The 12,565-nt window shown below is 52.1% G+C and overlaps 1 protein-coding gene across 1 annotated transcript; it reads right to left on the bottom strand.

Moving 5' to 3' along the window:
• Positions 1-315: 315 nt before the first annotated feature.
• PHF13 (PHD finger protein 13) lies at positions 316-8,223 on the bottom strand. Its single transcript, XM_086715548.1, has 4 exons — positions 7,835-8,223; positions 5,307-5,408; positions 3,506-4,040; positions 316-2,990 (listed from the first exon to the last, which is right to left on the bottom strand). Exons 1-4 carry the CDS (start codon positions 7,871-7,873, stop codon positions 2,764-2,766), a joined length of 903 nt encoding a protein of 300 aa, XP_086571674.1. The 5' UTR covers positions 7,874-8,223; the 3' UTR covers positions 316-2,763.
• Between the last annotated feature and the right edge of the window lie 4,342 nt (positions 8,224-12,565).

Raw genomic sequence — 12,565 nt, 5'->3', positions numbered from 1 at the left:
CCTGGGAGACTGCAAACCCACTTGCAGAACCTCACGGGAGGCTGCAGTTTTTACAAAGCAGGTAGCCACTCACGGGGATTCAGGCTGATGCACACAGTGTGATGAAACGGTGAAAGCTATTCATACTGCGGTTTGTTTCTGGAGAATTTACTAGAGAGGTATATGAAGCATTGTGGGCACTTTTCGTCCTGCCAAACCAAACTCAGGCTTCATCTCCCCAAGTCTTTGTGTGATCACCGTTGGGGGGGGGGTGGGGGTCAGCCACAGCTACGCCCTTCAGCACAGAAAACAAACACCTGAAGCTAGTCAGGAACCTCAAAGTAGCAATATATTTATTTACAAAATATACAGTTTCACAGAAACAGCTTCGCTTTATACACATAAACTTTATAATTACACAGAACCATGTAAACGATGTTAAGTGTCTGGCCTGGCCAATGCCAATGCGAGGGGCTTACTTTTGGGGTGACATCTTTCCCTCCCCTCCCTTTATCAGCCACCAACCAGGAGCCCCTAGATGGGCCATGCCTAATTTGCATAAAGCTGATTGCAGCTGCCCAGCTCAACCTAACACAAAAACCAAGGTGTCTTGACTTCCTAGACACCACCCACAGGGATAGATCGATCTGTTAAAAGAACAAAAAGGAAACGAAGGAAACAGATCAAAATATGTATTAAGTACCTTCCAGAGGCGTCACCAGGCATTGAACCTTCTAAAAGCAATACAGCAATCGCCCAGGCTGGTAGTCCCACTGTAAAATCACACATATTCTTAAATGCACTTTTAAAACTTTGTGGAGTTTTAAAAAAAGAAAAAAAAAACACTTTGGAACTTTGGCTATTCTCATGGTGAAGACACTGGACAGGCAATGTCATGGGGCAGATCTTTGGCAAATTCCTCTCCGACTTTTCCTGGACGTTTGCCCTCATCAGAGCCAGACAGTTGTCTGGGGAGAAGGTTGGTTCTAAGCCCGCTTCTCACTATTTTTCTCTACAGCAGAACTTCCCCCTTGGGGATCTTCACAATAAACTAGGTTTCAGAAACTATTTCTATTTCTGTGCTAATATGCGCAACAGAATACAAAACAAAACAAAAGGCAGTTGGCTGGTGAAGCATGAAAGATACTAGCACAGAAAATGGGCTCTGATTAGCCAATTCGAGTTCAACCTCCCCCCACTGTGCCTAAGGGAGAGAATACAAATAGAGTCCCCGTCCGTGGTGGCCCCACACAAGGGTGCCACATGGAGACAACCCCCCCCCACAGAGAGACTGGGGGGGTCCACCCCCACTGTAAATGTAAGTATGACCCACCAAGCTGGGCATCCTTCCCTTTTCATGCTTCACAAGAAACAATGTGTATGAAAACACACCCATCCATTTACAAAAAAAAACATTTTTGAGAAGAGTGTTTGAACTGCTCAAGAGCACTGTCAACTTCCGAGAAAGCGGAAGCCTTCCTCTCCCTCCAGGCACCAGAGCCACCCGTGTCCCCTGCCCTTGAGCAGAGCCCTGTGGAGCTGCAGGCGCAAACTCCCTGGCTTCTCCAGAGCTGGCCTGCACAGGAGTCTCCCCAGTCCAGGGTCCTGATTCAGATCTAAGGAAGTCTGCACCGTCCAATGGTATATTCCTGGAGACCAATGTTACCCTATCACTCACACACCAATTCAAACCAAAAAAAAAAAAAGGCTTCAAATCCTAACCTTGCCCCGTGAAACCAGTGGGCCAGCCTGTGTGAGAGCATACTGAGAATCAACCACAGGAGAGGCCTCCCCCCAAGTTTTCCTTACCTCATTATGTAGAGGAACACCATTCCCCAGTGACTGCCTAACCTTCCTGCTGCTACTGGAGTAAGGTGAGGGAAAGAGGAGGACCGGATCCAAGGGCCCTCTCGCTGGAGAACAGCTTGCCGGGCACCCCAGGACCTCATCCACCAACTGAAAAGGGCACCCAGGCAGAAAACTGCCAATACTTTTGGCTATATCGTGCAAAAAGACAGGTTTTTTACATCGTGCAAAACAGGAAACTGAGTTATGAACACGGGCCACCTCAACCCCCCCAACCAACCCCTTTTCCACCGAGAAGTGGCCACATACTGTCCCTTTTAACAAACAGAAGGAAACCTAGGGATCGTTAGCTGGCCCCCGCCCCAGGGCTCCTCCCAGAGCAAGACCAGAGGACTCTAGCTGGCAGCCAGCAGTGGGGGTGGGGGTGGGGGGGGTGAGGGGGGGGGACAGCAGCAACCACAGCAGGAAGAGAGGGCAGACCACGAAGGTTGGGGCAGCTTGATGGTTGCTGTACAGACACTTATGGTCAAAGACTTACACTCGAGAGAAAGCTTACACGTATGGCTGTTCACTAACAGGCCCGGGAAACCGAACATCTCCTCTCCCGAGACAGCGGAAGCGGGTAACAGCTCGCACCCGTTCCCAGCGGAGGGAGCTTGTTAACAAAATGACAGCAAGGGTTCACCACTACCACGTACCCTCCTTTTCAGCTGAACCAAACCCACTGTACTTGAGTGTTGAGTCCACCTCCACTGCAGAGAACACGGCTCTGGCAGCAGCTTTGGCCAACGAGGATTTTATTCAGTCACTGGCTATATACAGGGTATACCTTGGACAGCCTGTCCTTTTGCTTAGGCACCTGAATGGCAGGGGTCTGCCCGCACCAGAGCTGAGAGTTCTGTGCTCAACTAAGAGACGGGCCAAAAAGCCCATCGTCCCTTCCGATTCCTCGCCCATGGTCTCCTCGCGCACCGACAGTCAGTCCAGAAACAGTTTCCGTGAGCCCATCCGAGAACGGTTGGAGCGGCGGATGTCGAACTTGGAGTCCCGGCACTTCTGGCAGACAAACACTTCCGGAACATTGGATTTCCGGATTTTCGCACAGGACAGGTGAATCCAGGTGTGGCACTCGTTACACTCAATCATAGGGCGGCCGGCGAACGGTTTCATGCAGAAGCAGGTGACGAGGTCCCAGGAGTCGTCATCTGAAAAGGGGAGACACATGTAAGGGGAGGGGAAGAACCTTCCTGTGACCTCTCCCCATCCCACCTGCTCCTCCAGTGGGTCCAGGCAGCTGAGCTGCAGTAAAGCCCGATCTTCACCAAATGCACGGACTCCAACTTGCACTAAGGGCAGGGCTATCAGACGGGCAGGGCCCTCGGAAGTGCTCCCCTCTCTGAAAGTGGAGCAAATGCGTGAACGAAGCCACTGAAATGTGTGGCACCAGGAATTAACCACGAGAGGTGGACTTAGAAGCTAGCTTATTTTTGTATTTGGAGGCCTGTCCCGGAATCTCGGCTGTCTCCAGCCACAATCACCCCCTCCCCCACCACTTCCTAAACATCTCAGTGTCCACCTTCTTCTCCCTTCCTCCCTAGAGATGGCGGGGCACACTCTGCTGTCCCGCTGCCAGGAAGGGACCGTTCCAAAACTCCTGCCTACACCCCCTGATCTTCGGACCACCAGCCACTCGCGTGGCACTCCTCCGGGGACCACTCACCCGAATCCACCATTATGTCCTCATCATTGCCGGTGCTGTCCTCGTCCCGGAACACCACCTGCTTTCCCTGCCGGACAATAGTCCGTTTGCCTTCAGTCTTTATTTCTTTGACCTGATCAGGTGACACCGTGACACAAGATCCGCTGGAAGGAGTGTCAGAGTCCCAGCCCGAGCAGGGGTCGCCGGGAGCCTGGGGGATATCCTGCAGGGCGGGACTTGTGGGGGTCTCTACATATGGGTCAGTAGCTTCCAGCTTCAGCAAGCTCCCCATGTACCCCTCCTTCACAGGCACATCACTGTCCCTCCGCTTCCTCTTCTTCTTCTTCTTCAGCTTGTCCGTTTTCTTTCTGTCCAGCAAGAAGTTACTGGGCTTGGCTCGCTGCAGGAGGCTCGGCTGCAGGTGGCCAAAGCAGCGGTCAGAGACCGGCAAGGGTACCGCGGACGCCATGTCGGTGAAACCAGCGTCCCAGCCGTCACTGTCGATGGTACCAGCGGTGCTGTTGGCAGGGCTGGGGCTGCTCCTCAAAGGGAGCTCCTGAAAGGACAGAAGCACAGGCGTGGGGTCCGAGTGCTTCGGCCGGTCCCCGGCAACAAGAGCTAGCCACAGGCAGAGTGTCCGCAGCCGGTCAGGCCTACAGACCAGGGCTATCAGAACCGTGACCTTCTCGGCTCTCACAGGCAGTACTCTTTAGGAATGGTGTCATGAGCACTCTACCGTGACCTTCCAGATAGAATGTTAACCCCCGAGGAGGAAAACCTTCTCTTGCTGAACCCTCAGCCCCTGGACCAGAGCCAGGAACTCATTCGATGCCCAGTAAGTATCTAGAAAAGTGCCAAGGACACCCTCTGAAAGCCCCTTATCTTTCCCCGATTGTAATATCTCCTGTCTGTTTGTCCTCCCAAGGGGTGTATTTTTTTTTTAATTAAGTGAATTTAAATTAGTTTTGGGAGTTTCCTGACACTCTTCTTCAAAACTGGAGACATCCCCCCAAATACTGCAAAATCAAAGTAGGTAATCATAGCTCCAAAGCCATGAGCTAATCTCTGTGGTTCCTTCAGACCAGTCAAGCATTTTATTTACAAACAGTGGCAACATTCTGCATGGTACAAAAGACACACTTATCCACGTCCACGGCAAACAGAAGTGATAAGCCAATGCTGGACTCTGACCTCTTAATAAACTTTCCTTTCTTTTGAGACCTGTATAATACAAGCTTCAACACTATGACCATGGTGGTCCTCAGTCCTGCCCGTTAGTTACTTAGCAAGGAGAAAAGAAATCCCTTAAAACACAGGGGATTTGGGCCACAAGTCCCTGAAGACACTGTAACATGGTGTGCAAAGCAAGTGGAGAGCTGCTCACCAGAAGAACAGTGTAGACTGGGCCTAACCGTCCGGCTGAACCCCAGGCTCTGCCACTGTAATTAGCCTGGAACCCAGGGTGAGGAGTGCCCCAGCGTCTTCGTCTTTAAAATGGGGATAAATAACAGCACCTGTCTCATAGATCATAAAGACCAAGAACGCCGCCCGGCCACTGTAGGCACTGCATCTGCACCGGACATTCAGAGCGGGCGGACAGGAAACATGTTATTTGCAAGCAAACGCTTAAAGTTTATTAAATCATTTTTAGACAAGCCTATGTTTTCTATCTGAGTTTTAGAAACCACCTCCCAGACAGGTCTAAGTTTCCTAGAAAGATTTCTACCTGACAGCCGTCTGAAGTCCCCCCACCCCACCCGTTCCAGACCCCCACCCTGCCACTGGCTTCACTGCCAGCAAGAAGGGTGGCCCTGAAGATTACCTCCTTCGGATAAGGAATGTAGCCAGCATAGGCCAAGACAAAGGTGCAGAATTTGTTGAAATCCTCCACAGTCCTGCGCCTCTTGTAACTGGGGGAGCACTCCTGTTAGCAGGCGAGAAAACGGGGTGTGTTTGAAAGTAGGCACTTGGAGATGGAACCACAGAAACAAAACTAAGCCCGCTGGAGATGTTCTCGTCAACCACTTGAAAATACACGGTTAGATTTACAAACACTCCAGAAACAAGATAAGGTAGGTTTGGGTCCGAGAAATAGCACTGTACTCAGGAGGCTGAAAGAAGGGTATTGTGGTGTTTTGCCAAGGGCAAACACTGGGGCACTGGTGGGCAGATAACAACATGCACAAGAATCTATTTCTTGTGCTCCTGTGGCATTTTCCAACATTATCACTGTCTGCAGGCCTATCAGGAGCTCTAAAAACTGTGTTTTTGCTACAGATTTTCCATTTTGAAAATAAACTTCAGCTGCAGCTGTAATCCAAATATTTTTAAGTGATTTCAAAGTCAACTACTTCTTACCCTTCAGAACTCAACTCAGGTCTGACCCCTCCCCAGCCAGGGAGGAACTCCTCCTCCTCCTGGGCGCTCTCCTCCAGGAGAGGCCACTTCCGCTGGCCTTCCGCTGGCCCTCCGCTGCTGCAACACCCAGCGTCCAGGGGGCCAGCACCCAAATGCTCCCCGACTCAGAAATTAAACCAGGAACGTTGTTCCTAGGCTTAACTTGCAGGGAGAAGAAATACTGGATGAAATACTAGAGGATTTTGGCTTGTGTGTCCTGTCTCCATTCAATCTAGAAACGTCCTTAACAAGAAGGGGTTTTCTCCCGAAAAAGAGCAGCTCGGGGAGAAAGAACCTTTATTTGCTAAAAAGCAAAACAACTCTCCTTAATTTTGGTTTATTCGGCTAGCTTATTTACCGAGATTTCCTTCAGGCATTTTAGCACCCATCCCAACCCCATCCTTACGTGCTCAGCTCCCATTTCCAGAACCCAGGGACCCCCTACCCTGCTAGGGTGAAAGCGGGACAGAAAGCTGGGGGGTGGGTTCCTGGACCCAGCCCAGCCCCTCCACAGGACGGTGGGCCCAGAAAGCGGCGCGGCACCGGCGCGCCGCCCGCAGGTTTCCTTCCGAAGGCTCCGCTTATTTTTTCAACTTGGTTCTAGCAGACCCCCTCCTCCCCCCCCCGGCGCCCCCTCCTCCCCCCCCCACCCCCCGCCGCTGGGACCCGAGGGGCGCGCAGGTCGGCGGAGCACCGGCCTCAGAGAGGTACCCGGAATTTCCTGCGGCGCAGAGACCCTGCCCCCATCCCCGGGAAGCACTGACCGCCCGCGCTCCGGCCACGGTGGGAGGGCCGCGGCCCTCGGCCCTCAAACTCTCGGGGCGAACTTTTATTTCGGCGGGGAACGCGCAAAAGTGGGTCAGGGGCCTGGACGCGGAGCGCAAGGCGGCGGCGCCCTCGGGCCCGGGGCGGAGGGACCCGCGCCGCCCCCACCGCGCCCGCCCGCCTCGCCGCCCCGCCGCCTTTAGGAAAAGCAGATGGCGGTGCGGCCCCCTCCCCGCCCTCCGCGGAAGCCGCCCCCCGCCGACACTCGGCCCCGGAAGGTGCGGGGCCCATCCCGCGGGGGAGGGGGCGCGGGAGGCCGGGCAGGATTCGGGGTCCGGGACTGGTGGGCCCCGCGAACCCCCAAGGCGGCAGCGCGGCGAGCCAACGCGCCCGCCGCCGCCTCCCCCACCCGCTCGAGCCGGGACCCGCACCCGAGCCCGGCGGACCTCGGGAGCGAGAGGGGACCGAGGCGGGGGCGCCGGAGGGGCCGCCCGGGAGAACCGAGGGCCGATCCCCGGAAGGAGGGGGAGCCGGGGCGGGGCGAGAGAGCCCGCGGCCGGGGGGCGGGGGCCCCGGAGGGGGAGGAGAGCGCGCGGAGGGTGGGGGGCTCGATTCGGGTGTTTGCGGGGGTGGGGACCCGGCAGGAGTAGGCCCCCGGAGCCGGAGGGGGCGGGGGCCGCGCGGGAGTCAGGGGGCGGGGCGCGGACTACCGGGCCCTGGGGATTAAGGGAGCAGGCGGGGGCGCGCGGAGCTGAGTCCCGGTCCGAGGGGGACCACGAGCCCCTCCGGGAGGGGGGGAGGGGGCTCGTCCGAGAAGCGGGAACGCGAGGCGGCGGCTGGGACCGAGTCCCCGGGGGCGGGGAAGGAGTAAGCCAAGCCGGCGGGGAGGGGCCGGGGGCGCAGACAGGTCCCGGAGCTACGCGAGGCCGGGGAGGGGTGGGCGCGGCGACCCGAGGGAAGCGGGCGCCGGGAAGACGCGGACGCCCGCGGGAGGGACGCCGAGGCGAGGGCCGGCTGGGAGGACCGGGCGCGGGCCCGAGTGGGGGGCGGGGTTGAGCGCCCAAGGGGGCGACGAGGGAAGGCCGGGGGATGGGAGGGCGGCGCTGGGCCGGCGGGGGTCCGGCTGCGGAGAGCGCCAGGACTGGAGTGGGGGTGGTCAGGGGCGATCCGGACGCAGCCCTCACTCACCTCCGGGTGGAAGGCGGCGGCGCAAGAGTCGGAGTCCATGTTCAGGGTGGGGGGCGGCGGCTACGGGAGTGCAGGGGCCGGGGTGCGGGCGCCGGGCCGCGGAGCCGCTCAGGGCTGGGGGCTCCGGCGGCAGCGCAGAACGAGGGCGGACCCGGGAGGGGTCGCCCCGGCTGGAGGTGATGAGGGGTTCGGCGTGTTGCGTCCCGGGCTCTGTGCTCCCGGGCCGGCGGCTCCACGGCCGAGCAGAGTTGGCGATGCAGCTCCTGCGGCCGGCGCGGCGGGAGAGGCGGGAGAGTCGCTGCGGGGGGCGGTGGCGGCGGCGAGCGGGAAACCGACCCGCTCCCCGACCTGACGCCCAGTTCGGCTCGTGTCTCGGGAGGGAGGGCGGGAGAGCCGCGAGGGCTGTCGGGAGATGTAGTCTGTGGGCGACGGGAAGCCAAAGGCGCGGGGGCGGGCGCGGGGCATTGTGGAAGTAGTGGTCCCAGCTCCGCCTCTAAGGCGCACAAAGGCCTCCTCGCGGACTACAAGCCCCATAGAGCTCCGCGGCGACTCCCGGTTTTTGGGGGCGGTGTCTCCGGGACCTGAGGCTGCCGGAGCGGGGGAGGTGCGGAGGCTTGCTCCGGCTCGGCGGTGGGGGAGGGGCGGTGCGAGCGGTAGCGCCGCGGTCTCCGCGGGGGCGGGGGTCGCCTCGGCGGGTGGGGGCGGGGCTGACGGCTTTGGACCAGGAGGGCGGGGGCGGCGACTGGCGTCTCCTTTGGGACTTGGGGTTCGGGCACCTTTGTGGGACCGTGGTCCCCGCGGCCCGGGCGGGACTGGGGGCGGCGGGGGCGACAGGCGCTGACGTCGCGGCCGCCCCTGGGCTCGGGTCGGCGGTGCGAACTTGTTTTCGCGGTGGGGGTATTCTGGCCCACTCCTCCTGTCCCACGGGTCCTGGGGCGGCGGGACCGAGGACCTCCTGGTATCTGTAGGATCCACTTTGGGGTGCCGAGTTACTGCGTTTTTAGAAACTGTGCTAGCATCATCGATGTTTTGGAAGATGTTAGCCTTAAATTAGATTTTTTTTTTCTTTTTTCCTCTCTGCCTCATCTTGGGACTGCCCCTGCTTTCTTACTTTAATGGCATTATCTTCTGAATATATTCTCACAGGATCACAACAGTGGGTGAGGGAGAAACCTAGTAAAGATGTTTGGTATTGACATTGATTTTATTGATATTTAATTGAGAAGTTTGCGGTGTTTAAACGCTGGACCGCTGAGTATTTTACAACTTTATATGTTGAAGGTTGATTGACATTGAACACTTAGTTGAAAATTAACCGCTCTGATAAAATTACCAGAGGAGGCCTGATCGTTCTTGAACATTTTTGATAAGCATTTAAAAGAAAAAAGCCTATAGATGATTCAATAACATGTTTGGTAGCTTCGAAGACAAAGGAACTGTGTTAAAGAGGAGTGACATAAAATTTTTAATTTGAATCACAAAAACGACTCCTTGACTCACTAAATCGAAAAAGATGATTGGAAGAATCTCTTGGAGGTTATTTCTGAGGGAGTGAATGCTATGTTGGTTGACTATCACTATTGAGATTGTTAAAATAATTCCGAAGGAAACTAGTAGTTAAAGGACCGGGGTTTGTCTTAGAAATGCTTTTCTGAACCACAGTTTCCTAAATTCTAAAATTTTTATCACAGTTCCTTTCTCAAAAAATGATAGTTTACTATTTTTGCTGTTATTTTTTAATGTAATTTCAGCAATGTCTTCCCGGATTGGAGAGAGCCACAGCGGCGATAACAAAATGAGGTGATCTAGGAAGTTAGATTAAAAACAGACGTTGAACTTGGCCTGTGGAAACATCATCAACAGCTTCTTACCCAGTTGTCACATTCAGGTGATTTAGCAGGATTTAGAATGCTAACTGATCACTATGGCCAGAGCAAATGTCCTGAGGTTAGCCAGTGTTGCCCAGGGTCAGATTACCAGCAGCAACCTGTTTTGCCTGAATAAGAAAAGACCGGGGCTCCTGGGTGGCTCAGTCTGACTCTTGATTTCCGCTCGGGTCACCATCTCACCATTTTTAGTTGGAGCCCTGCATGGGGCTCTGCACTGACAGCATGGAGCCTGCCTGGGATTCTCTGTCTCCCTTGCTTTCTGCCCCTCCCCACTCTCTCTCTCTCAAATATAAATAAACACCTAAAAAATTTTAAAAAGGGCCAGGAAGGGATATTATTCTTTTGTGGTAATTGGAGGTGAAGTCCAAGTAAATGAAAAGGGAATTTTTTTAACTGCTAATTATTCCCATAGTAAATTCATAGAGTAAATGTTAATTAAATCCTCCTCCTATTAAGAAATTGAAGTGAAGAACTTGTTGGTAATAATAATGGACTTGATGACAAAAGCCTAGAATTCAGGGATCTATATTGAATGGAATCACTCAGACATATTAAGGAAAGAAAATTCCAAACCTGAATTGTGTCATGTAACAGGGATCATTCTTGCTCAGAATAGGTGTTTGATAGATACTTCTTGAATAACTTATTAACAAACAGTAGTTCTTGGTACACAGATATGACCAGTACTTCCTGATGTCTGCTTGTTTCCCCGCCTGCCACTCCCAAAAACTTCCTGGAGGACCTTCTTGGTCTCCTTCCTTTGATTCCTCTTAGACGTTTAGCCCTCTGGAGGAGGTTTAGACATGAATATTTACCTTCCCTTCCCTAGACTCAAGGAAGGATTATAATACCAATAACTGACCCAAAGTCAGTAGCATAATATGTACTTGTATTATCTCATCAATACACAGATATGTGTATTTAGTACAGAAAGGCAGAAAATATAGGCAAGCACAAACACTGAAGTAATGTAGTTGGTTTGTCTAGTTTATTTCTCAGGTGTCCTGGTACTATTCCTGGGCTCCAGGGGGCAAATTTGGAATTCAAGGATTAATGCAAGAGCATTAGCCACAGTAGCCAGATACTTGGAGACTGTGATTCCTTGTTTTCTGCCTTTAGGGGAAAAAAAATTATTATTATACCTGCTGATTATTACAGTTATTTGGAAAAGAGGAAGAAAAAAGCCAACGTTAGCACAGGTTGTGACAAGTTTTAAAATACTAAGAATACCATAGTTTCCCAGTAAGTAACTTGAGAATGTAGTTATTTTAATTGGGTTACCAAATATAGCTTCACCTTTCTAAATCTCACAGCTATACCACATTCATTTAGGGAACATTCTGGAAAGCTTTCTGCCTACCATTATAACTCAGTACCTGAGTGTGGGTATGAACATAACCAGAGGTTTCTTTCTCCCAAAATGACTTTTTGGTGGTTCAGCTTTAATAGAATATTCTTAGGAATTCGTGTGGATCTTTCCCATCCTGTTTTCTGATTTTTCTGACTTCCATCTCCAAGAGACCAAAAAAAAAGTAAAACTTCCTCAAAATCATCTTGTTTTTAACTCTTAGTACCTTGACCACTGTATGAATATATACATGTGAATAATCTTAAGTCATTAATAAATAATTTTTATACCATGTATTGTCACCTCTTTATATAGGGAGGGAAATAACTTATAAACAAATAAGTCAAACGAACTTCTCATACAAGGATTCATAGCTAACACTGTGCTGGATATTGTTCGTAAGTTTTTGCCTACAGGGGCACCTGGGTGGCTCAGTTGGCTAAGCCTCTGACTTCAGCTCAGGTCGTGATCTCAGGTTTCGTGAGTTTGAGCCCCGTGTGGGTCTCTGTGCTGACAGCTCAGAGCCTGGAGCCTGCTTCAGATTCTGTGTCTCCCTCTGTCTCTGCCCCTCCCCAACTCATAGGCATCTGCGCACGCGCTCTCTCTCTCTCTCTCTCTCTCTCTCTCTCTCTCAAAAATAAACATTAAAAAACTAATAATAAAAATAAACGTTTTTACCTACTGTATCTCATTTACTTATAATAACGTACTTAATAAATAGAGACTATTATAGCGTTCCTTAAAGGAAAGTTTAGTAAGTTCATTACAAATCACACTTGAGATGGTTCAGAATCAGTAAAGAATTGGGTGTACAATAGGAGAAAAGGCATACTCTCTTTTTAATGGTATAAATGTGTAAGTATGTGCTTCTAAATGTGCTCGAAGGAAAAAAAACCCCAGGATAACCAGCTTTTATAAAATGATCTCCATGACCTCTTGTCCTGTCTGCCTAAAATTAGAATTTAAATATCAAAATTGCATAGTTTAAATTTTTAGAAATGAAATGGTACCATTATTTGTTAAATCACATTACTTTCTCAGACAAAGACCATTTTCATGATATTGGAAGAGGTAAATTTTAAAAACTTTCATGGTTGAAATTTAATTTTTTTTTCTGTGTCCCCTGCCTCAGCAGCCTCCCCCCAGAAGTTTAATCTTTAAATACAAACATTTCCCCCCAAACTATGGGTTGTTGACTAGAGTTAACACCTTTCTCACTGAACACTAGTGTTTCTACCGTGCCCAGATGTGGAATGACATTGGAAGAATTTGCTGGCTCGATCATATATTGTCATACTTAAGTGAATGAATTTCTCACTTTCCCATCTTGAACTTTTTTTTTTTTATTAATTTCGAGAGAGGGGCCCCTGGGTGGCTCAGTCGGTTAAGCATCTGACTTTGGCTCAGGTCATGGTCTCCCAGTTTGTGAGTTCGAGCCCCACGTCGGGCTCTGTGCTGACAGCTCAGAGCCTGGAGCCTGCTTCGGATTCTGTG

The sequence above is a fragment of the Puma concolor genome, chromosome C1 (genome assembly GCF_028749965.1).
Source record: "Puma concolor isolate L17-30 chromosome C1, mPumCon1.1.hap2, whole genome shotgun sequence".
In the NCBI taxonomy this organism is placed as follows: domain Eukaryota; kingdom Metazoa; phylum Chordata; class Mammalia; order Carnivora; family Felidae; genus Puma; species Puma concolor.
This window is presented reverse-complemented; position numbering and strand designations above follow the sequence as displayed.